General features: G+C 39.0%; 1 protein-coding gene across 2 annotated transcripts in view; it reads left to right on the plus strand.

Moving 5' to 3' along the window:
- The first annotated feature begins 614 nt into the window (after positions 1-614).
- The window catches only part of SCFD2 (sec1 family domain containing 2), a 318,320-nt gene continuing 295,544 nt past the window's right edge, over positions 615-23,390 (plus strand). For both annotated transcript variants that reach the window (XM_024573767.3, XM_045183064.3), the window contains exons 1-2: positions 615-1,563; positions 4,278-4,446. In XM_024573767.3, coding sequence (XP_024429535.2) covers positions 726-1,563; positions 4,278-4,446 — 1,007 coding nt within the window. In that variant the 5' untranslated portion in view covers positions 615-725. The remainder of the gene's footprint in view (positions 1,564-4,277; positions 4,447-23,390) is intronic.

The following is a 23,390-nucleotide window of genomic DNA, read 5'->3' on the forward strand; positions in this document are numbered from 1 at the left end:
ATGAAAACAACTGAATTTCAAGAAGAGGAGATGAAAAGCTGGGAAATGAGGGGGGATCACTGCAATTGTGCAGGTGAGTGATGATGGTGGATGAAGACAGTGAGAGTAAGGATGAGGAGAAGGGTCTGGATTCTAAGATTTTTGAAGCAGATTAAGATTTACTGATAATGCGATGAGGGTGGGAAGATGGAGAAAGTGAAAAAGAGACCACTAGGTTAGTTATGAGACCTGCGTGCAATAGCGTAAGGGACAACAACCTGTAAACCACGAAACATTACAATTGGTTGTTTTATCTTAGGATGCTCTGAGCTTAGATGGAGAAAGTGGCTGTACTTTTAAAGAGATGTGGCCATATCTAAGGAAGTATCAAACTTTGTCTTCTCAGGAACACGGAAAAGTTATCTGAGCAGACAGGGAGAGGAAAAGAAGACGGTTCAGCTATTGCTAGGCAGGCCCTCTTAAGTCTTTCTGAACTTTCCAGGAATTCCAGAGCCCCGGAGCCCCGCCCACTTCTTCTCTGCTCCCGGCCTTCTTCCGAGAGCGGATCTCAGCAAGCCAATCACGCTCCGGTGACGTCATCACCGTGCGCAGCCACTTGACAAGTGAGACGCGACACCGCGTGTACTGTGTTGACTGTCAAAGTCTCAGAGAGCCCAGTCCCCGGAAGCTGTGAGTTCTGAGCAAAGTTCTTGCACTTCGGTGCTCGAGTCTGCGAATCCCCAGCTATGAGCGCCCCGGGCGTGCAGTCTTTCACCCAGCAGGGCTGGGACCAGGTGCTTACCAAAGTGAAACGGGCTCTGGTCTACCTGGACGCCGCCTGCGCCGAGAGCCTGCACTGGGGCTGCGGATCCACCCGACTCTTGGAGGCGGTGGGGGGTCCTGCGTGTCACCTGCGGGAGTTCGAGCCTGCGGCAGTTGGTGGTGGAGCTAAGCAGCCCAAGGCGGTGTTTGTGCTGAGCTCGCTACTGAAAGGCCGAACCGTGGAGATTCTACGGAACATCATCTGCCGCAGTCACTTCCAGTATTGTGTGGTGGTCACAGCCGTGAACCACGCTGTCCACCTCACGGCTAATCACGTGTCAGCGGCGGCAGCTGCTGAGCTGGAGGGGCAGCAGCCAGTGTTCGAGCAACTGGAGGAGAAGCTGTGTGAGTGGATGGGCAACATGAACTACACCGCCGAGGTGCTGCACATCCCGTTGTTGCTAGCCCCTGCTGCTCCCCACCTTGCCTTGACTCCAGCCTTTGCTTCCCTTTTCCCACTGCTGCCCCAGGATGTGCATCTTCTTAATAGTGCCCGACTGGACAAGAGAAGGCTGGGGAGCCTGGGTGAAGTGGATGCCTCTGCCCTGCCCCCTGAACTACTACTGCAGATCAGGTGCTTGGTGTCAGGCCTCAGTTCTCTGTGTGAGCACTTAGGAGTACGGGAGGAGTGTTTTGCCGTAGGTCCTTTCAGTCGGATCATTGCTGCAGATCTGGCCAATTACGCTCCTGCCAAGAACAGGAGGAAGACGTCCGCAGGCAGGGCCTCAGTGATCTTTGTGGACAGAACTCTGGATCTCGCAGGTAAATGGGATTGCTGTGCAGGTGTTCATAACCACTCTCCAAGGTTCTGGAACTTTCACTGATTCAGCATATCTTTTATTGACCCCTTACGGTATGTCGGGTTGAGAATACAAAGAGGAACTAGGTGGACATAGTCTCTGATCTCACAGAGTTCTAGGGAGGTGCAGACAAGCAAATTAGCAATTTCGATGAATTTGTTAAATTCTGTAATGCAGTGATTGTCAGACGTTGTGCTGCGGCACACTGGTGTGTCGCAAGAGGCGTACTGATATGCCACAAGAGTTTTAGAAACCTGCGGTACCTGACTACTTACTTAGTCAGGGGCACTGACCATTACATTGTCAAATTAAAAAATGACAATGGCCAACACAACAATAGTGGTTCGGTGTGAATGATCAAAATTACACCCATTTTGTGTCAGGTCCGCAAAAATATATCTTTTAGTGTGCTGCAGAATTTTGGTAATAAGTTTATATGTGCCATGAAATGACAAAGTTTGAAAATTGCTCTTGTAAAGGGTAAATACAACTTCAACATGCACTGCCTTGTTATAAAACAACCGCACCTGGCCCAAGATATTGAAAAAGTGTACTTATGATGAAGTGTCTACCTGGGAACCTTTTGGAAATCTGCAGATGCCAGTACTCTTAGCAATTCTTCATAAGAGGGCTGTGATTTGTTAACAGATGACCGACTTTGCGGAAGGAAATTGTACAACAAAACATGAAATTATCACAGAGAATTAGCTGAACTTTGGGTTTCTTTAAGTGAGTAATAATAATGTACTTTCTTCATTCCAGGCTTAGTTTAAAGATATCTTTCACTTAGAGACTTTTGACCCACCTCTGGATCTCCGGGCCACTTACAGTCACTAGGCTTTCATTCAGCAAGTATTTAATGAGGAGCTTGTAGTCTGAGTGATGGGGAGACAACCATGACCCGCAGACAACATAAATAAGATGTCATTTCTTCCAGGCCTAATCAATGAATAGTCTACCGGTGTGAAAACGCTCACTTCACATCAAGAGTTGCCTTAGACACACTCATGCTGGCTCTGTCTTAAGTCAGTTTTATGAGCCTGATTTCTTCAAAATAAAGAGGATCATTGTGGAGTTATCTGCCTCCTGAATTTGAGTTCTTGGGTGGTAAAATACAAGTTGTGTAATCTTGAGCAAGTGACTTAAACTGAATCTTTTACTCTGTAAATGAGTGTAGTAATACCTACCTACTAGAATTGTGAGAATTAAGTGGATGATAAATGTATGGAGCTTACTACCTGGTACATCATAAGCTCTCAGTTAATATTAGCTATTGTGATAAAAATGATGATAGTCATGTTGATGATTCCTTGAATTCCTGGTTCCATTTTTTTCTACCTAGTTCTTCTGTTCAAATAATATGACACGGCAAGAAGCAACACAGAGAGAGAGATAGAGAGACATTAGGAAGCAAGTGTTAATTGATTTGAAGTGGGTAGGATCCAAACAAGTAAATGTGCCAAGTCCCACCCATTTTTGGAATGAGGTCTTCCAAGCAATGATGGCTCTTGGAAAGATAACCTGGTTTTATAGGGAAAGTATTAAACTTGATATTGGTCATTCAATTTCAATTTGAAGTCATTAATTCACTTGTAATTAAAAGAGTTAATATACCTAAAGCACCTCAAACAGTCCCTGGTGCACAGAAAGCACTCTATAAATATCTCTATCATTACAAACTGTCACCATTCATTCATTTATTCTTTCCTTTATGTAGGAAATATTTAGTGAGAACCAACTAGCTGCTAAGTTGCCGGCCAGATATAGTGGATACAGGGTGAACTAGATAAACAGTTGCCATTATGAAGATACGGGTCTAGCAAAGGGGAGATTTGCTATTCTTTGTCAGGTCTGTAAGCCCTTCTGGGTCTTATGATCTTCATCAGTAAAACAAAGTTTGGCTCTAAAATTTCAGGATAGTATCATCCTAACACCATTTACCTGGCTGAGTATATACGGATAATGTATTTACTCATACCTACCATATCAGTAAGCACTGTACTAGGTGCTGGGAATATAGTAGTAACCAGAGCAGACACAGTGTCTGTACTCCTGGAGCATTAATCCAGTGCACAAGGCGTGGGTGTACTGGGTAATTGTGAGCTTGACTAGTGCTACAGAGGACAACGTGCTGGGTTTGTGTTACTGATTTTGTAACAGAAACTAAAAATGTTTGTTATTCTTTTTTTCTTTTTGACTTTGACAGTGTGTTTATTAAAGCTGGGGACAGTGAAACAAAGGAAGGGTAAAGGTAGAAGAAGCAGCAAGAGAGAGCCTAGGCGGGGCTGCTTTGGCTCTCCAGAAAGGTTATGGGAAAGAAGTGACCCACACTGCACTGCCTGAATTCACTGAGAAGTAGCTAAGTGAGCCAAGGTGGGGCTGCTTTTAGTTTATTGGAAAATCAGAGCAAAAGGGGCCTTGGAGACAGGTTCAGGAGGGTAGGTGTGGGACGTGTGGCCACTGCCTGCCACTCCCCTGGTTGCAAGTCTCCAGTGGACCTTCAGAGTTTAGGAGAGAAAAGGAAAGATTCACGTTGGAGAGGGAAGAAAGGCATGGGTGCTCCAGAGAGAACCTGCCAAACAATTGTTATTCTTGACAGAAGGGCCATTACAGAACATGAATTCAGCTTATTTCCCCTCCCATTTTGTGAGTTCATATTTCTGTCTGCTGAAACAGGAGCAGTGGGGCATCACGGCGACAACTTGGTAGAGAAGATCATTTCAGTGCTTCCCCAGCTTCCTGGCCACACCAACGATGTGGCGGTTAACATGGTAGAGCTCACTGCGCTGCAGAATGAAGAGGAGAATCAGAATATGGTTGCACCAGGCTGTCTCGCACAATCCAAGTAGGATATGTAAATTTTTTTCCTCTCATCCTTCTCTCTCTTCCATTTTCTTTCTCTTCTAGAGTGTTCTGTAGAAAGAAAAACAATGAAGAGCAGGTCTGGTTGAAAATTTACAGTGGATAGCATTTAGAATAAAAAGTGGTTTTTTTTCCCCTTAACCAAAATAATCGTATCCACTAAACAACAATAAGCCAACAAGTGTGGGATTTTATAGAGGTGTCATTTAGGTGTATTATAAACTTGTTCCCAGGGTCAGTGGCATCAAATTATGCATCTTCATGTCACAGACTGCTTCACATGGAATTGAGCCTGGGCTTACTCAGTTTCTCTTTCTCAGCTGACTTTTCCACATGACTAAAACAAACTGCCTACCTAGCTGTAAAACAGTGCTATCTGTGTGTATGTAAATGCTATACTGTGGGCATTAATGGGAAAAGTTTTTATTTCTGTATATATTTGTTCACATGCTTAGAGAAATTAGAGAATGAAGATGGTGTACTTTATGGTATGTAGAGTTTCAAAAATAAAGGAACATTTCTCCAGAAACATGACAATAAAAAACCCACAATAGGTACCTTCTCTACTTTGTCCTTCATCAACAATTCTATGAGAAAAAATATGTATCAGAAGGGGAAAGAGTGTCTGAGTATCTGTTCCCCTTATCTTTATGTCTTTAGTCTTTGCACAAAACAAGACCTTTCAGCACTATAGTTTCAAATATTAACAGTAACAGATACATTTGGAATTTCCTTTCATACTTGGAATTAATTTTCAGTTCCTGAAGTTTTCAATTCTTTTGTAGATAGTTAATAGTATTTATTGGATGCCCAGTGTGTCTGAGCCACTGTGGGAAGAAAATGGAAAATTCGGTAGCCTGTCTTTTTGGTGAACTTATACACACAGTAAAAAGATGGGCCGTGAGGTCACCTCAGCAGCATATACACTAAAACATAGGCCTGAGGGCTTGCAGCATTACAGACCCAGAAGTAATTGTGACTGGACATACATAGAGCTGTTTGAAAGTTACTTATTAAGGGCTTACTGTGAACCTCACTCCGGACTAAGTACTATGAAGAACATAAAGGAACATAAAATATTTTTTTTTATTTCAAGGGATACTTTGTTTGCTGAGGTAGTCATTATTTAAACATAGATACAGTTAAAAATGATGTAAATCAAGTCCCATATCTGCTATAGAGTATCTAATTCCTACAAAGTGTCCGGTCAGCGTGGTCTTTGTAGATCGATGTGGGCCTTGTGGAAGTGGTGGTGCTTGAATTAACATCTCGAAGGATTCATAAAAGGAGAGAGGCTAGTGTGAGCATGGGTATGGAAACAAGAATGGTCGGGAGTTATGTGGAAGAAAGATGGCCTCACTGCGCCACCATTGCCATCAGCAATAATAACATTTTTTTGGACTTACTATGTGCCAAGCACACTTCCAGGCATTTTACATTTGGGAAGTCATTTAAGTTTAACAGTAACCAAATGAGGTAGGTGTTATTATTCCCCTATTTTACAGGTAAGGAAACTGAGGCAAAGAGACAGGAAGCAACATAGCTAGCAAGAGGTGGAGCCAGAATTTGAGCTCAGAATGTTTGACTTCAGAGCCACTGTTTTAACTTCTGTGCAGAGGCCAGAGAAGAACTGCTTTTGAGTAGATAAAAAGAAACAATGAAAGACGAAAATAAATTTACTTTGTGATTTACTTTGGTGAGACCTATTTGTTCAACATAATGTTTACACAGAAACACAAAAAATCAATTTTGGCCAATTTCAGCAAAAAGGAATTTATTAAAGGAGATTGGATAGCTAACAGACTCAAAGGAAGAATTGTTAATCAGATTTTAGAAAGAACAACCAGTTCTGGGGGTCCAGGCAAAAACTTGAGAAAAGCCTGTTCAAGGCCATGACACCAGAGAGACTGAATTTTAACTGTTTTCTATCTGAGACATTCTCCTTAAGATTCAGGGTCCACGGTAGAGGCGAGATTGGCCTGATTTGGGCCCTGTGCCCACCCTTTTGCCCAGGGGAGGCTGGGAGCAATTCATACTGACTGAGAATTGTGCCAACATGGTATGGCATGGTGGAGGGGTAGGTCTTCAAAGGAAAACTGAAACATTTGACAAAATAAGGGGAAGGGTTGCTAGGCAGGCACAACCAGTAGATGTGCCTCAGTAATAATAACACATACTTATAGAGGACTTACTGTGTAACAGGCATTGATTGTTCTGATCACTTTATATATAGTAATTTATTTAATTCTCGCAGCATCTCTATGAGGTCGGTTCTATTACCATCCCCTTTTATAGGTGAGGAAGGCGATTAGATAACGTACCTCAGGTGACACGCAAAGGTGGAGGGGTGGGGGCCTATATCTGAACCCAGGCAGTGTGGCTGTATGGTCATTGCTTACCATTATCCTATGTCACTTCCACAGAAGTCTAAAACAATTGCAAAAAGAACACGTGCCCTCCCCAGAGAAGTTTACAAAAAGGGAGAAGAGTAGAATCCATCTTTAATGAGCAGAAAAAGCAAGTGAACTCTGAGAAGTGTAGTAGGGCAAATATGAGAATCAAGGTATTGATTATCCAGATCTACAAGTAACATTTTGATTATGGCCTATTAAATAACCTTGCTCCTCGGGCTTCATTTTACCCAAGCTTAGTCCCAGGCTTAAACTAAACCAGCCTTGGAATCCCATTTCCCTTGCCAGTGAGTGCTTTAGACATGGGGACGTGATGAGACAGAGTCTTCTTGGGGCTTCTTGGTCAGGTTTCTTTGCTTCTGAAAAGAGACACTTTCCGCTTACCCTTACTCTCCTCCCTCAACTGCCAGGGCTCTGATGCGAGCCCTGAAGCTGCTGTGGCTCTCTTGCCTACATCCAGAAGTGGGAGCGAACAGTCGGAAGGTGGCGTGGCCAGGGGAGCCGCAGAGAAGAGCAGCAGTGGGTTACTGTGTCTGGACCTCCTATCATGTAGTATACTTCCTTACTGTTTAAGCCCAATTGAGCTGCTGTTTTCTATTACTTGTAACCAAAGGCATCCTAACTGACATGTCTTCTGTACCTCATTATGTCATCTGTAAAGTGAGGGTAGTGGCCTAGATGACTTCTAAGGCTCTCGGACTAAAAATAAAACTTCTTCCGAACTGAGCCCCATGGGTAACTCAGCTCTGTCTCTAAGCACTTACAGCTAAGTTCATTCACACATATTTTCCCGTCCTGCTCTTCGTTTTCAGTAGGTGCCCTTTCTTCTGAGACTAAGAGTGGGTGTCATCATGAGCTTTGAGTGCCCCTGAAGTATGAGAGTGTGGCCTTAAATGTCAAAGGTAGTGATGGATTCTAGAAGGATCCAAATAAAGAAGAAAGGTTTGATGAGAGCAGGTTTGGTGAAATAGTGAGACCAGAAGTCAGGTTGCAGAAGACAAAGGCATAGGTGATGAAAAAATTATAGGAAAATAAAGGTCTGAAACAGAGAGTCAACTGCTGGTTGCCTGAGGGGAGGGGTCTAGGGGATGGGCGTGAAGGTGAAGGGGAATGTAGTCGATAATGTTGTGATAACTTTGCATGGTGAACAGATGCTGACTAGATTTAGTGTGGTGGTCACATCGTAAGGTACATAAATGTCAAACCACTATGTTGTACACCTGAAACTAATAGAATTTTGTATGCCAGCTACTCAAATAAAAAAATAAAGATGGCCATAAGTTTACTTAAAAAGCAATAACTGGGAGAAAATGGTAGTTTTTACAATCTTTGTTTTTACAATGGCTTGGGAGACTGAGGGGATTGCACTGATTAATTGCTCTTCAAAAGAGAAATAGAAATAAATTCAGCTTTCCTAGCATATCATGTACTTGCATCAAAATAACAACCACTACTGCTGTCCAGTATAATTTTCCAGAAACTTCTCAGTGAAATGAGTGTGAGGATAAAAAAGTTAGTACTAAAATGCAAAACAGATGGGTGCTTGGCAATAAGTAATGTTCCTGCAAATGGAATAATCTTTAAAGAGCAAGTCTCTATCTATGATATCAGCCTTGAAAACCCAAATCTCTTCCTAATGTAACCTTATAAAAAGGCTGTTTGTAATTATAGCCATTGAAGTTACTGCCAATGCAAATGAGAAATTGATAACTTAAATGTATTATCACATGGCTTTCCAGTCCCTGTCCATTGGTCCCAGGATTATGTTTAGTATTTTATTCAGGAAGGAGGCAAAATCTTTTCTGTTCTTATGTTTCCCTTCTGTTGAAGTGCATTTCATTCTCTGCCTCATCTCTGTTCTCCATAACCTATCACTCTTTTTTAAAAAAATATTTTAAAATTAAAAATTTTTTTTCACCTTTTTTTATTGTTGTTCAAGTACAATTGTCTCCATTTCCCCTCCCCACCTCTCCCCCCCACTCCAGCCTTCCCCACTTCCCACCTTGATTCTACCCCCTTTGGTTTTATCCATGTGTTCTTTACACATGTTCCTGAAAACCCTTCTTCCTTTTCCCCCCATTGTCCTGTAACCTATTACTCTTTCAGTTCCTTCAGCACCCTTAGCCTGATGCCCCACCTGCATTTACTATGTCTGTGCTTGGTGCCTCTGGCTCTGGCCGAGCCCAGCACCTGTGGTACTGCTGGTCTGCTCTGTCCAGGGCCCACCTCTCCTCCCATGGTGCCCCACATGCCTCACGGTGAAAGGCAAAGACCTTGCAATGACTTACAAGACCGTGTACCCACTGGCTTTCAGGTTCCTCACTGACCTCAGCTCTTATTCTCTCTTCCTTCCTCACGCCTTTGCAACCACACTAGACTTCTTGCTTTTCCCCTAACAGGGCACTCACTGTCCTGACACAGGGCTTTTGCTTTTGGTGTTTCTTCTGCCTAGCTCATTCTTCCCACAGGTACACACTTGCCCCACATTTTCTTCTTTGTCCTTTCCTGTCCATCTTAGCATTTCATATTTCCCTCTCCTTAGCACTTATTTTGTATATTTGTCTCTCCCTCTCCTAGAAAGTGATGGCAAGAATTCCCCACTAGAGAGTCCCATGAGAGGAAGGATATTTGTCTGTTTTATTCACTGCTATGTTCTCAGTGCCTAGAACAGTACCTGGCGCTTAAGAGATACTTGCTGAAGGAATGTATGGTGATGCGTGCTGTGAGGCAGGTTACATGTGTGGAGTGAGGTTGCTGGACTAAGAGAGGGTGAAGCCAAAGCAGAGCATTGGTGAGGTTAGTTTGGGAATGTATGGGTTCTAACTATTGAATATTTGAAATACTCTCATTGGGCTAGCAAAATATAGCAAAATTGATTGAGCAATCCTACTTTAGGATTTTATTTTATAAATGTATTCTGTATACTTGTGGAATGGTGTATCAAACTTATTAACCACTACAGTATTTGTAATAGCAAGACTGGAAATGACCTTACTGTCTATCAGTTCACTAAACTGTGGTACACTCATATGACAGAATAACATTCAGCTATTAAAATAGAATGAAGAATGAAGAAGTTTATATATTGATAAGCAATGAGCTTGGTAACATACTTCAAGTGAAAAAAGCAAGGTATAGTAGCCCTATTTGTACAGAGGGGAGATATATATTCACATTCGCATTAAGTATATCAGGAAAATATATAAGGAACTGCTGACATTGGCCGCCTCTGGAGGGGGCGCTTGGTAGCTGGGGGCACACTGAGAAGTTAGTAAAGTGAACGAATATGGAAGAAGGTGGGAGATGTCTTACTACATATATCGGTCTGTATGTATAGATCAAGTGACTATTTTCCTATTAAAAATAGAAATTAGATTTAAATAAAAATACTATTTCTATCTTAGGCTAGCTTAAGATAGGATTTTGTGCTCCCAGGAAGGAAAGTTGCTGTCTTTTTGGAATCTTGCTGTCTCATTGGAATCTGTACAAATCTTTTCCCCTTGATACTGTCTTCCTTCCCCAGTGAGCCCTTCTTGCCTTTAAAACTTCTATCAAAATGCCGAAACATTACCTTGTAATAATTATCTGTTACATGTCTGCCTCCCCTACTATAGTATAAATTCCTTGAAGGTAGTAACCGTGTCTGGAAATCTTAATAAGTTATAATAAACTGAATAAAAGAATGATTACATGATTGAATAAATCTTATTAAATTTGAGGCCAAGTATAAAAATGATTATATAAATTGATGAAAAGCCTTATGAACTTCATTTAGCAATAAGGCTACCTAAGGCTTTTCATATATACTTTTCATGTATCCATAGATGGATATAGGGTCTGACACAAATAACTCCCCTTTTTTATTACAAAATCTTTTATTAAAAAATTATGAGCATATAATTCTGTAACATAACAATATCACACTCAAGCACACCATATGACATAAATCATTATAAATGATTAAAACTATAAATTATTACACTCATATTACTACCCTACCAACCACACTCGAGCAGGCCTTACTTCTGCCAGACTGTATATATCTCATTTTTTCCATTAACTTCCTGCAGAATAGGAATTTCCTATGCACTTTTCCTCAAATGCACGTCATCGTCTAAGTCAGTGAGAGGAAGGAAGGTAATAATGAGTGCCTGAATTTTATCGGGCATTATGCTAGATATTTTAAAATGCATTATTTCACTAATTCTAAAAAGCAACTCTACAAACTATATCTTATTCTTTATTTGCTTTTATAGAAGTTGAAAGAGACTTAAATAACCTGACCTAACCAAACTTTCCCTAGGTAATTGATTCAGGCTATTATTTTTAAATTATTTTTCTTTCTTTTTTGCTCATTTTTGTTGAGGTGTAATATAGACCATGTCATTAGTTTCAGGAGTACAACATAATGGTTTGATATTGTGTATATTGCAAAATGATCACCACAGTAAGTCTACCTGACATGTCATCATACATAGTTATACATTCTTTTCTTGTGATAAGAACTTTTAACATTTACTCTCTAGCAACTTTCAAATACGTGATACAGTATTATTAACTATAGTCACCATGCTGTACATTATATCCCTGTCACTTATTTATTTTATAACGAAGTTTGACCTTTTGACGTCTTTCACTCATTTCTCTCACTATCCCCTTCACCTCCGCCAGCCACCAATCTTTTCTTTGTACCTATAAGCTTGGCTTTTAAAGAGTTATTTTTTAATACCAAGGCACATTTCTTTTTTTCTTTCATTCTATTTTATTTAAAAAAATTTTTATAGTTGTTCATTTACAGTTGAACAAAATTTTTTCCCCATTGCTCTCCCCTGCTCTGCCCCTACCCCATTAAAATTCCATCCTTCTCCCCACCCTCTGTTGTCCTTGTCCGTGGGTCCTTTATACATGTGTCTTGACTTGATCCTTCTCCTTCTTTCCCCTGTTATTTCCCTCCCCCCTCCCCTCTGGTCACTGTCAGATTTTTCTTTATTTCCCTGTCTCTGGTTCTGTTTTGCCTGCTTGTTTGTTTTGTTGATTAGGTTCCACTCACAGGTGAGATCATATGGTATTTGTTCCTCACCGCCTGGCTTATTTCACCTAGCGTAATGCTGTCCAGTTCCATCCATGCTGTTGTGAAGGGTAGGAGCTCCTTCTTTCTTTCTGCTGTGTAGTCTGTTGTGTAAATGTACCACAGTTTTTTGACACATTTATTTACTGATGGGCATTTAGGTTGCTACCAGCACTTGGCTATTGTAAATTGTGTTGCTATGAACATTGGGGTGCATAGGTTCTTTTGAATTGGTGTTTCATGATTCTTCAGGTATAATCCCAGCAATGGAATCGCTGGGTCAAAAGTCAGTTCCCTTTTTAGTTTTTTGAGGAAATTCCATACTGTTTTCCACAGTGGTTGTACCAGTCTGCATTCCCACCAACAGTGCACTAGGGTTCCCTTTTCTCTACAACCTCGCCCGCACTTGTTGTTTGTTGATTTGTTTATCATGGCCATTCTGACTGATGTGAAGTGGTATCTCACTGTGGTTTTAATTTGCATCTCTCTGAAGGCTAGTGATGCTGAGCATTCTTTCATATGTCTGTGAGAAGTGTCTGTTTAGGTCCTTTGCCCATTTTTAAATTGGATTGTTCATCTTCCTGGTGTGGAGTCATGTGATTTCTTTATATATTTTGGAGATCAAAGCCTTGTCCGAGGTATCATTGGCAAACATATTTTCCCATACGGCTGGTTCCCTTTTCATTTTGCTGATGTTTTCTTTAGTTGTGCCGAAGTGAACACCAATTTTCTTTTTAATTTGATGAAGTCCCATTTGTTTATTCTTTCCTTTATATCCCTTGCTGTAGGGGACATATTGGTGAAAATATTGCTGCGTGGTATATCTGAGCTTTTCCTGCCAATGTTCTCCTCTAGGACGTCTGTGGTGTCACGACTTATATTTTAGTCCAAGGCACATTTCTATTGTACCATAGCAACTCCGTGACACATGTTCAGTTGAATGAATGTGATAAGTAAGCCAGTAAATTTATAAATTGTGGGGGCCATGGTTTGTAAGAAAACAGTATTTTAAGTTTAGTTTTCTTGCTAGTTTTTATGTTAGAGGTGGGAATGTTTTTTTCCAAGACTATAGAGAAATGCAATTAACAGAGTAGATCTCATAGCTAAGAGACAAACCCAGCAGTAGTTTCAACCTAAACATGTATGAGCCAATTTTTGATATCTTTCACACTCTTAACTAACCTGATAATAGTATATATAGAATCATTAACTGGACCCTTGCAGTCAAAAATTCTTAAATTACCTCTAAATAATGATACATTGTTCTACTTCTTTTGGTTTCCAAATATCAACTAAATATTACTATTAAAGAGATAATAACATTTTCAGAGGGAAAAAAGGTAATTTTTCTTACAGCAGAATCAGAGGTATTACTTTCATTTTAAACTTACCAACATGTAGAATTACTGGATTTGGATGGAGACATTCAGTAACTGTCTATTCAGTGTCGACTTTGAGGGGGAGAGCCAGCACAGAGGAGGGCGTGTCACCACACAGCAGCGTTAGGGATGGTCTTGCTCTTGGTGCCGTCCACAGGCATCTCGCCTTCCCCACGTGGACCTCCCAGCAAAAATCAACTTTTTTTTTTTACTTTTCAATACAAAATTGCAAATTGAGTAGAAGAAAGGCTTACCTCTTCTCAGCATACAGCTTGCTGTGTTTAACTTTTTTTTGAGGTATTCTAGACATCATCTGGTCTCAGTTACAGGTTTAGAAAACAGAATTAATGAGTGATTTGTGGGAAGAAGTAAAGCAGGGTTCTTTTCTGAAAATGAGGGGATAAGTGTCCACCAAGAAATAGTTAAATAATTCAGTATGCCAGAGGCATATGCTATATTTTTAAATAAAGAATTATGTTTAATGGTTAATAGTTTTCAAAAAATTAAAATGCACGTTAAGAAAAGAAGGTTTGACGGTAGAAATTCTGGTTCTACAATTGCTCATATACTGCAGCTCTGTCACGGTGTTATAGTGAAGGATGTGCCGGCAGCCCCCAGAATCTTTTTCACGTTGAAAAATTTTAAATGGTTTGTGTTCTGTGCTGTTAAGAAGACTGAACTCTGGGTTGCTGTGGCTTTGGGACCCATAATTTAAATGGAAACTATGGCTCCTTTAAACAAAGCCAAGAACCCTCTGAAGTTAGCTAGATGGAAAAGAAGAAATGGAAAGACTCACTACATTTGAGTGACAAGTTCCTAATTAGGTTGGTGTTCACTGCCAAGCAAAAGTCAGCAAGTCCAAAAATTTAACTCCTGGTGAGTTAACCAGCAACAACCTTTTGGGGGTGCTTCTGAATCTTACGTTATGTACACCAGCGTGTATTGACCAGCACAGCAGGATTGACCGTCCCACAGCTACGACCACAGCTCCTCTCTTTGAACACCGCTGGTATTCTTGCCCGCAGGCCCATTTTCTCCCTTTTACTCTTCCTTCTAGTAACAGTGCCGCATTGGGATAATGACTGGTAGTGGGGTGGCAGGGGCCAACAGAGTAGTGGTAGGTGTCCTTCCAGCAGGGCTGGAAGGAGGGTAAAGTAAGAACTGAGAATAAGGCAATGGTTTTAGCATTAAAAGAAAGCATTTTGGGGACCCGAGGCCGGGGAGGTCTGAAGTCCTGGAAGTCCATTTGAGTAAAATGCCATGGAAGGAATTATGAACATAAGCCATTTGAGCATGTAAATGTGTATTATAATTTATCCAAAAATATATTAATTGACTACTCTGTGACAGGCCTTTGATGAGGATGAGATCTTTGCCCTCATGGAACTTGATTTAATAGGGGAGACAGACAGCAAACAGATAAACATATAAATATATCATATCATCCAGGTAAAAGTGCTATGAAGCAAATACAAGGTAAGGGAATCAAGAGTGACTAAGGATTGAAATGAAGAACAATCTGACAGTAACCAGAGGGGAGGTGGGAGGGGATAATGGGGGGGAGGGGGGAGGGGTTTTCAGGAACAACTATAAAGGACATATGGAAAAAAACAGGGTTGGGGGTGGAATCAGGGAGGGAGGTGGGGATGCCTGGGGTGAGGGGTTGGTGGGGGGAAAATGCAGACAACTGTACTTGAGCAACAATAAAATAATTTGAAAAAAGAAAGAAAGAATGAAAGAAACCCCATTCTGTGAGGACTCATGGAGGTCTTCCAATGCCCTGGGTCTTTATTTAAAAAAAAAATGGTGAGGAGGTATATGTAGGAAGTAGAAAAAGCCTCTCTGAGGGCATGTCTTTCAAACAAAGACCTCAGTGAAACTGGATCAGGTGCTAGAACATTCTAGCTTACGGAAACAACTAGTTCAATGATAACTTTGGTGCCCTGACTGGTGTGGTTCAGTTGGGCATCGTGTTGTGGGTTCAATGCCCAGTGGGGACACATACCTGGGTTGTGGGTTTGGTCCCAGTCAAGGCGCATATGAGAGGCAACTGACTAAAGTTTCTCTCCCTTTCTTTCTCTCTCCCTTCCCCCCTCTCTAAAAATAAATAAATAAAATCTTAAAAGAAAAAAGATAACTTGTGGTGTTAATTTGCATTTCCCTAATGGCTAATGATGTTGAACATGTTTTCCTGTACTTATTTTCCATCTAAATATTTTCTTAGATAAAATGTCTCTCCGTATCTTCTTCTAATGTATAGCTTGTTTTTTCATCTTCTTAACAGGGTCTTTGCACAAAGGAAAAGTCTTTAATTATGATGAAGTTTAATTACCAATTTTTTTCTTTTATGGATTGTTTAAGATTATTTAAAAACTCTATCTGCCTAACTCTAGATTCTGAAGGTTTTTTAAATGATTTTCTTTCTAAAAGTTTTATAATTTTATGTTTCACTTTGAAGTCTGTGATTCATTTTGAATTAATTTCCTTGACAGGTGTAAGACATATTGAGGCCTTTTATTTTTCCTATGCATGCCCAATTGCTCCCCTACCATTTATTTTTTCCTCCGTTGAATCACTTCAGCACCTCTAACAAAAGCGTATTGGTTTGGACCTGGTTCTGGGTTCTATATTCATTCCACTGGTCTGTGTGTCACACTATCGAAAAAAAGTCTTGATTTTTTATTGTAGTTGTACAGAAAGTCTCAGGCTCAGACAGACCGATTCCTCCATTTTAACTTCTTTTTCACAATTGCTTTTATACAGTCCCTTTGCCTTTCCATATAAAATTTAGAATAATCTGTATCTACAAAAATATTACCGGGATTTTGATAGAAATTGTATTGAACTTCTCACTTTGGGAAGAATTGATGTCTTTACTGTGAGTCTTGCACCCATGAACTCAATATGGCTCTATGCAGATTATCTTTGATGTTGTTTTTTTTTAAATCAGTGTTTTGTACTTACAGCATACAGGTCCTGTCTGTGTTTGTTACATTATTTCATATTTTTGAGTGATCATAAATATCACTGTAATTTCATTATCTGTGTCCACATGTTCACTGATAGTATATAGAAATACAATTGATTTTTGTATGTTTATCTTGTATACTGCAACCTTGCTGAATCTAGTTATTAGTTCTAGGTGTTTATCTATTAGATTCCTTAGAATTTTTGATGAAGATAATTATATCATCTGCAAATAAGGTCTATTTTATTTATTTACTTATGAGCTGTATGTCTTTTATTTCCTTTTCTCGGCCTTATTGCTCTGGCTAGATCTTCTAGTATGATGTTGAATAAGAATGGTGAGAACAAACTTCCTAGCCTTGTTCCCAATCTGGGGAGGAAGGCATTCAGTCTTTACCATTAATTATAATGCTAGCTGTAGATTTATTGGTTTTTTAAAAAATGCTCTTTACTTATTACAAAGGTGTCCTCTAGTTCTATTTCTCTGAGAGCTTTTATCATGAATGGGTATTAAATTTTGTTAAAACCTTTTCTACATCAATGGATATGATCATGTAGATTTTTTTTAACTTGTTAAAATGATAGATTACACTGATGGATTTTTAAATATTGAACCAACCTTGCATTCCTGAATAAACTCCACTTGGTTATCATATATGATTCTTTTTATGTATTTTGAATTCTATTTGCTAATATTTTATGTAGGGTGTACTATTTGCTAATATTTTGTTAAAGATTTTTGCATCCACATTTATGAGGGATATTGGTTTACAGTTTTCTTTTTCGTGTGTGTTATCTTTGGGTTTTGTATTACGGTAGTATTAACTTCATAAAATGAATTGAGAATGGTTCGCTCCTCTTATTTTCTTGAAAAGAGTATGTATACATGGTACCAATTCTTAAATCTTTGTTGGAATTCTGTAGTAAAACCATCTGTGACTGAAAGTTTCCATTTGAAATGTTTTAAATTACAAATTTAACTTCCTCAATAGTTATAAGACTTATCATATTATTTATTTCATATGGATAAATTGTGGTAGTGTTTTTTGAGGAGCTTTCAAATATATGTATGTATAGTTGTTCCTAGTATTTCCTTATTATCCTGTTGATATATGTAGATTCTGTATTGATATCTTGTTTCGTTCCTGATATTGGTATTTTTTGTGTTCTCTATTTTTTTCAATCTTGCTAGAAGTTTGTCAACTGATTGATTTTTTTTCAAACAGTTTTATGTTTCAATGATTTTCTGTATTGTTTTTGTTTATAATTTTGCTCTTTTTTCTAGTTTGTTGAGGTGAGAGTTCAGATTGTTGGCTTGAAATTTTTTCTTTTTTAAAAAATACTAAACGTATGCATTTACTGCTGTAAAATTTTCTCTGAGCATTGTTTTAGGTCCATCCCACAAATTTGATATGTTGTATTTTTATTTTGATTATTTTTCATTTGTTTTATGATCTTCCTTGAGACTTTCTTTTGACTGATGGATTTTTTAGAAGTATGTTGTTTAATTTGCAAGTATTTGGAGACTTTTCATGGTACATTCCTGTTATTTATTTTTGAGTTTGTTTCCATTATGACTGGAGAATACACTCCATATGATTTCAATTATTTTAAATTTATTGAGGTTTTTCTTATAGCCCAGTGTAAGGTCTATCTTGATATATGTTCCACAGGCACTTGAAAAGAATGTGTATAATGCTTTTGTTGGGTGGAGTGTTCTATTAAGTGTTGATTATATTCTGTTGGTTGATGGTGTTGTTGAGTTCTTTTCTATTCTTGTTGATTTGGTCTAGTATTTCTATCAAATATTGGAAGAAGGGTGATGAAATCTCTGATTACAATTGTGAACTTGTCTGTTTTTCCTTTCAGTTCTATTAGTTTTTGATTCTCCTATTTTTCAGCTCTGCTAAGTGTATGTATGTTAGGACTGCTGTGGCCCCATGGACACCATTGGGCATCTCCTAGCCCTTGGGTGTGGATGAGCGAACTAAATCCATGTGGTTGCTCAGGGTGAATCAGAATTTCTTTTTATCCTTGTCCCCCATCCTCCTACCCTTTGGCAACCATCAGCTTGTTCCCTATATCTATGGATCTGTTTCTCTTTATTTTGTTGTACTTGACAAAACTGATAGCAAGACTGCCTATCTTCCAGGGATCAGAGGAAACTTGCTCTTTCTTGCTTGCATATGGTGCTGAATAGGAGTGGAATTAGTGTCTATCCTTGTCTTATTATTGATTTTAAAGGGAATATTTCTAATGTTTTCCCATTGGAAATGATGTTCACTGTAGGCTTTTTGTAGATAGCTTTATTGGCTTAAAGAAGTTTATCTTCTGTTCCTAATTTACTAAGAATTGTTTTGTTTTGTTTTCTGAAATCATGAGTGGGGTGCTAAAATCTGTGAAATGTCTTTCCTGAATTGATTAAGCAGATCAAATGGTTTTTTTCTTTTCATCTCTTAATGTGGCAAATTTCACTGATAGATACTCAAATACTGAGTCATTCCAGCATACTTGGCATAAATTCAGCTTTGTCATGGTTTGCTATTTTCTCATAGGCTATCTCATATCTTGGTGTTTTTTTTCTTTAGTTCATTCAGGATGGATTTGGGAGAGAATTAGCAGTCATGTATTATACCTTCAGTATTTGGAAAGTAAGTGGATTAGCTTAAACAATACTCTTTGACATACAGTTTTTTTTTTACTGAATTATCCAGTGTTTAGTATTTTTTAAGATTTTATTTATTTATTTTTAGAGAGAGGGGAAGGGAGGCAGAAAGAGAGGGAAAGAAACATCAATGTATAGTTGCCTCTTATGTGCCCCCTATTGGGGACCTGGCCCGCAACCCAGGCATGTGCCTTGATTGGGAATCAAACTGGTGACCCTTTGGTTCACAGGCCAGCGCTTAATCTTCTGAGCCACACCAGGGCATTGACAAATAGTTTTGATACTGAAATCTTACTGTTTCTTAGGCTCTCTGAACCTCAGTCTTCTCATCTAAAATGTGGGTTATAATAATGCCTGACACTTATCCTAAGAATCAAATGAGATAAAAATAGTTCAATTGCCTGCTTGGTGCCTTTAGAACACTGAAATGATAAACTAGCCAATCCTAAGCCTTCTTAGCCTGCTTACCTTGCCTCACTCATTCATTCCCATGAAAGCCACCATAAAGACCCATGTTTGCCCCTCATTTCCTCTGCCTCTTGACCAACACAGGTTTTTCCTCATGTGACCCTGTTATTTTTATGCCTCTTATTTTTTAGGAATCTGCGAGCATAAAAACTTCTTTCTTCATGACAATCATTTTCATTTGTGCATGTCTTACCATTCCTACACAACCAATCCTGGATACATTTCAAAACAGTATCGATGACATTTATCAGGACACAGGGTGCTCCCAGCCCAGGAGGTTAAATGTGAATGCTAGTTGTGTGGGACCTTCCTCACTATGCTGTTCCTTCCGGAGGACATTCCAGACGTGTACTTGTACTTGACAAAACTCAAACTTGACAAGGTCCCAAAATGAAGGGACTTGTAGTCCTTTCGTTTGAATTACTGTCTCCTCTACTAATAGAGTAGTTTTGGCTGCAAAATTTAGAAGGAAACATAAAGATTCTTTTTCACTCTGTTTCTTAGGTCTGGAGCCTTGAGAAATGGTGCTCAGCTTTTTGCATTTCATGGAGCAGAGAAATTAAGCAACAACATAAAGCTCCCTCTTTTTATTAGTTAAGTGAGACCCCCTAGTTTTGCCACACAACAGTCATAGAAGATTATCTGACAACGTCAAAAGCACTTTAAAATGATTAATTTAGCTTTATGAGAAACTCTACCTCATCCTCATCATAAGTGAAAATGGTGTGCCCGCCATGCAAATGCAACTTCAAAAGCAATTTTCTGCCCCAAACAGATTATGACCCTTAAACAAATCACTCTTATTGAAATGACTATTGTATATTCTTCTTTCCTCAAAGTTGTATCCCCAATAATACTTCAGAGTGTTTTATATTTCTAAGATGCCAAGGGAGATTGTACAAAATGCCTTAACAAAATATATAGGCATTAAGATGATAAGTAATAGGAACGTCATAAAATTCATATTCCATTTGAACCAAAACCCAACCAAAAACTAGTGAATAATAAAAGAAGTCTCTAATGCTTTGAACAAACCAAGCGTTCCCAATTTAATATCTTTGGAGCTTCACACATACGTGTGTGTAGACACAGTGGTGTCACCCATTGTGAAAAGTCTAGAATCACTACAGAACAATAGCTTCTACTGATTTTGAAATGACCCTTCTTCATGGGGTGGAATGACAGAAGGGGTAAAGCGGACAGATGACTTTGCTTCTAAGAGCCTCTATAAAACTGTCACTAGCTCTTTATCTTCGAGTTTCTTGACACATGAACTAATCCGTAACTTTCCAAGTCCTGAATTCAAGCCAAAACACACAGATGTAATCCCGCCTAGAGTAGAGTTTCCCGGTGGAGCAAGTGCTGGCCTTTGGGTCATGGGAGTAACACACAGGAACTCCAAGTATATCCTTCAGAGTCAGAAATGTGTGTAAAAGGGATGTGTATTTGGTTTTCAAATAAGCTAATGGTGTTCGTCATTTAAAACACTTGTATTGAGTTCATCTGTTTTATGAATTAGGAATCCATGTGAAACAGTCTGTCCTATGCTTTATTATTTGCTAGGAGGAAATTAATAATAAGTTTGTGTTGATTATGGTATTACCATTAATAAACTGGTAGAAAGTAGGAATAAAAATGTTTATCTGTACTATGATGAAGTTTAATTATCCCCAATTATTATTATTTTTTAAAATTTAATTAACTTTTTTATTGTTGTTCAGTTACAGTTGTCCCAATTTCTCCCCCTGTTGCTTTCCCCTGCCCTGTGCAACCCCTTGCTCCCAAAGGCAATCCCAACCTCATGGTCCTTGTCCATGGGTCCTTTGTACGTGTTCCTTGACATGACCCTTCCCCTTCCCCTCTGGTCCCTGTCAGTTTGTTCTTTATTTCCCTGTCTCTGGTTCTATTTTGCTCACTTGTTTGTTTTGTTGATTAAGTTCCACTTATAGGTGACATCATACGGTATTTATCTTTCACCCCAATTATTTTATTTAATGGTTAAATAGCTTATCTGTTAGGTTTTGGTTCATTTTAAAAGAGGTCTCATGGGCTAATTGCAGTGCCGAATGAGGATGTGTTGAAGGAAGATATGATGAACTAGCAGGGGTGTCCGACCTTGCAGCCCACAGGGCTGCACGCGGCCCAGGATGGCTGTGAATGCAGCCCAACACAAAATTGTAAGTTTACTTAAAACCTTCTTTTTTTGCTCATCAGTTTTCCTTAGTGTTTGTGTATTTAATGTGTGGCCCATGACAACTCCTCTTCTTCCAGTGTGGCCCAGAGATGCCAAAAGGTTGGATACCCCTGTTTGGAAAGAGATGAAACTTTGATTATATATCAGTGGAGTTTGTTCTTTTATTATTTTGAACATTATAAAGCTTGTTTTCAGTTGTTTATCCTGGAATTAAACAATGTTTTATCCTGGATTTTTATTTAGTTCTCTTAACACATGGTTATGATTTCTGCACTGTAAATACATTTCTGATTCTAATAACATTTATAATCTGGAACCAGTCACACAGATTTATTTTCTAGTAGCTGTAGATGATACAGAAGGATCCTGTATTTTTGGGGGAACATTATTTTGTTTTTGTGTTAAAATATATAAATCAAAACCGAAAATATATAAATCACAAATTATTATACTAATAAATAATTTATAACAGACGATACATTTACTTGTGCTTTTAAAATGGACAATACAAATTAAATTTACATAGTGGTTTACTCTCGTTGAGCAAACTAATGCAAATCGCTTTTCCATAGTGTAAGAGATGTATAGTCGTGGTGAGACTGGAGCGGCAGATGCCAGCGACTTGCTCAACATACAAGCTGCATCCGGGCTCACATTTTTTCCCTTCTACTCTGCTTCCTCCCCAAAATGTACTGCAATGTGATGTTTTAGTTTAACGTCAAGAGATCTTATCTTTTTTCCACATTTTATCGTTATGAGAACAGTTTTCAACCAATGCAACAGTGGATACAAAAACTCATTAAAATAATTTCCTCCTGTCAGTTTTCGAAACGAAGAGAGGCTGTTTCTGTTGATGTGATTTGTTGGTGTCCTTGAACAGCTTCTGGGTAGTTTTTGTTTTCTGGTCATTACTGTAGGATAGTGGCTTTTCCACCAAAACTGTATGACCTTGAACAAGGAATTTAGTTCCTCAGAGTCACAGTTTTGTTCTCTGTAAAATAGAACTGCACTGGATGATTTGTAGGGAAACTTCAATTATAGTCTTTCTTTATGGTTTCTACATGTGGTGTTCAGAAACTAAACTCCAGAACATGAATTATATAAGGCAGTCTGTTTAATTCACTGCTGTATCCCAAACCCCAAGAACAGGGCCTGGTGTATAGTGGGCACTCATCTTTGTCAAGTAATTGAACAAAAACACAACATAAAGACCTTCAATAAGAAGAAATGGATAGATTATATTCCCATAGTTTGATAATATTTAAATGTTAAATTTTATCTGCACACTTTGAAAGGATTATAGTTTTAAAGTCCATTTAAAGACCGGCTATTCATACATGTATTTATTCAGCTGTGCAAGTGATACTAAATCTGATTCTAACCCTCCCATGGTAAAATCCTTTAGTGGCTCTCCATTGCCCTTGGGGTAGAGACTAAAAATTTTAACTTGTTTTAGAAAGCCTTCTTAGATCTGCTCCCTGCTTATTTTTTTCAGCCTTCACCTTCTCCATCTTTTCCTCCTTCCCTCCCTGCTGCCTATTTCCCTCGCCCCTTCATGCGGTCACTGTTGGCTACCACCACACTAAACTTCTTTCAGGTCCTCCATGTCCTGCTCTCCCACCTTTTGGTCATCCTACAAATTGCTCTTTCCTTCTCCCCACCTCCACCTTTGTCTTTGCTTCCATAGGTAGCACCCTGTATTTCCTATGTCAGCTCATAGTGCATTGTCTTATAATTTCTGGTTTAGTGTCCTTTCTCTCCAGCTAGACTTTAGA

The sequence above is a fragment of the Desmodus rotundus genome, chromosome 4, assembly GCF_022682495.2.
Source record: "Desmodus rotundus isolate HL8 chromosome 4, HLdesRot8A.1, whole genome shotgun sequence".
In the NCBI taxonomy this organism is placed as follows: Eukaryota; Metazoa; Chordata; class Mammalia; order Chiroptera; family Phyllostomidae; genus Desmodus; species Desmodus rotundus.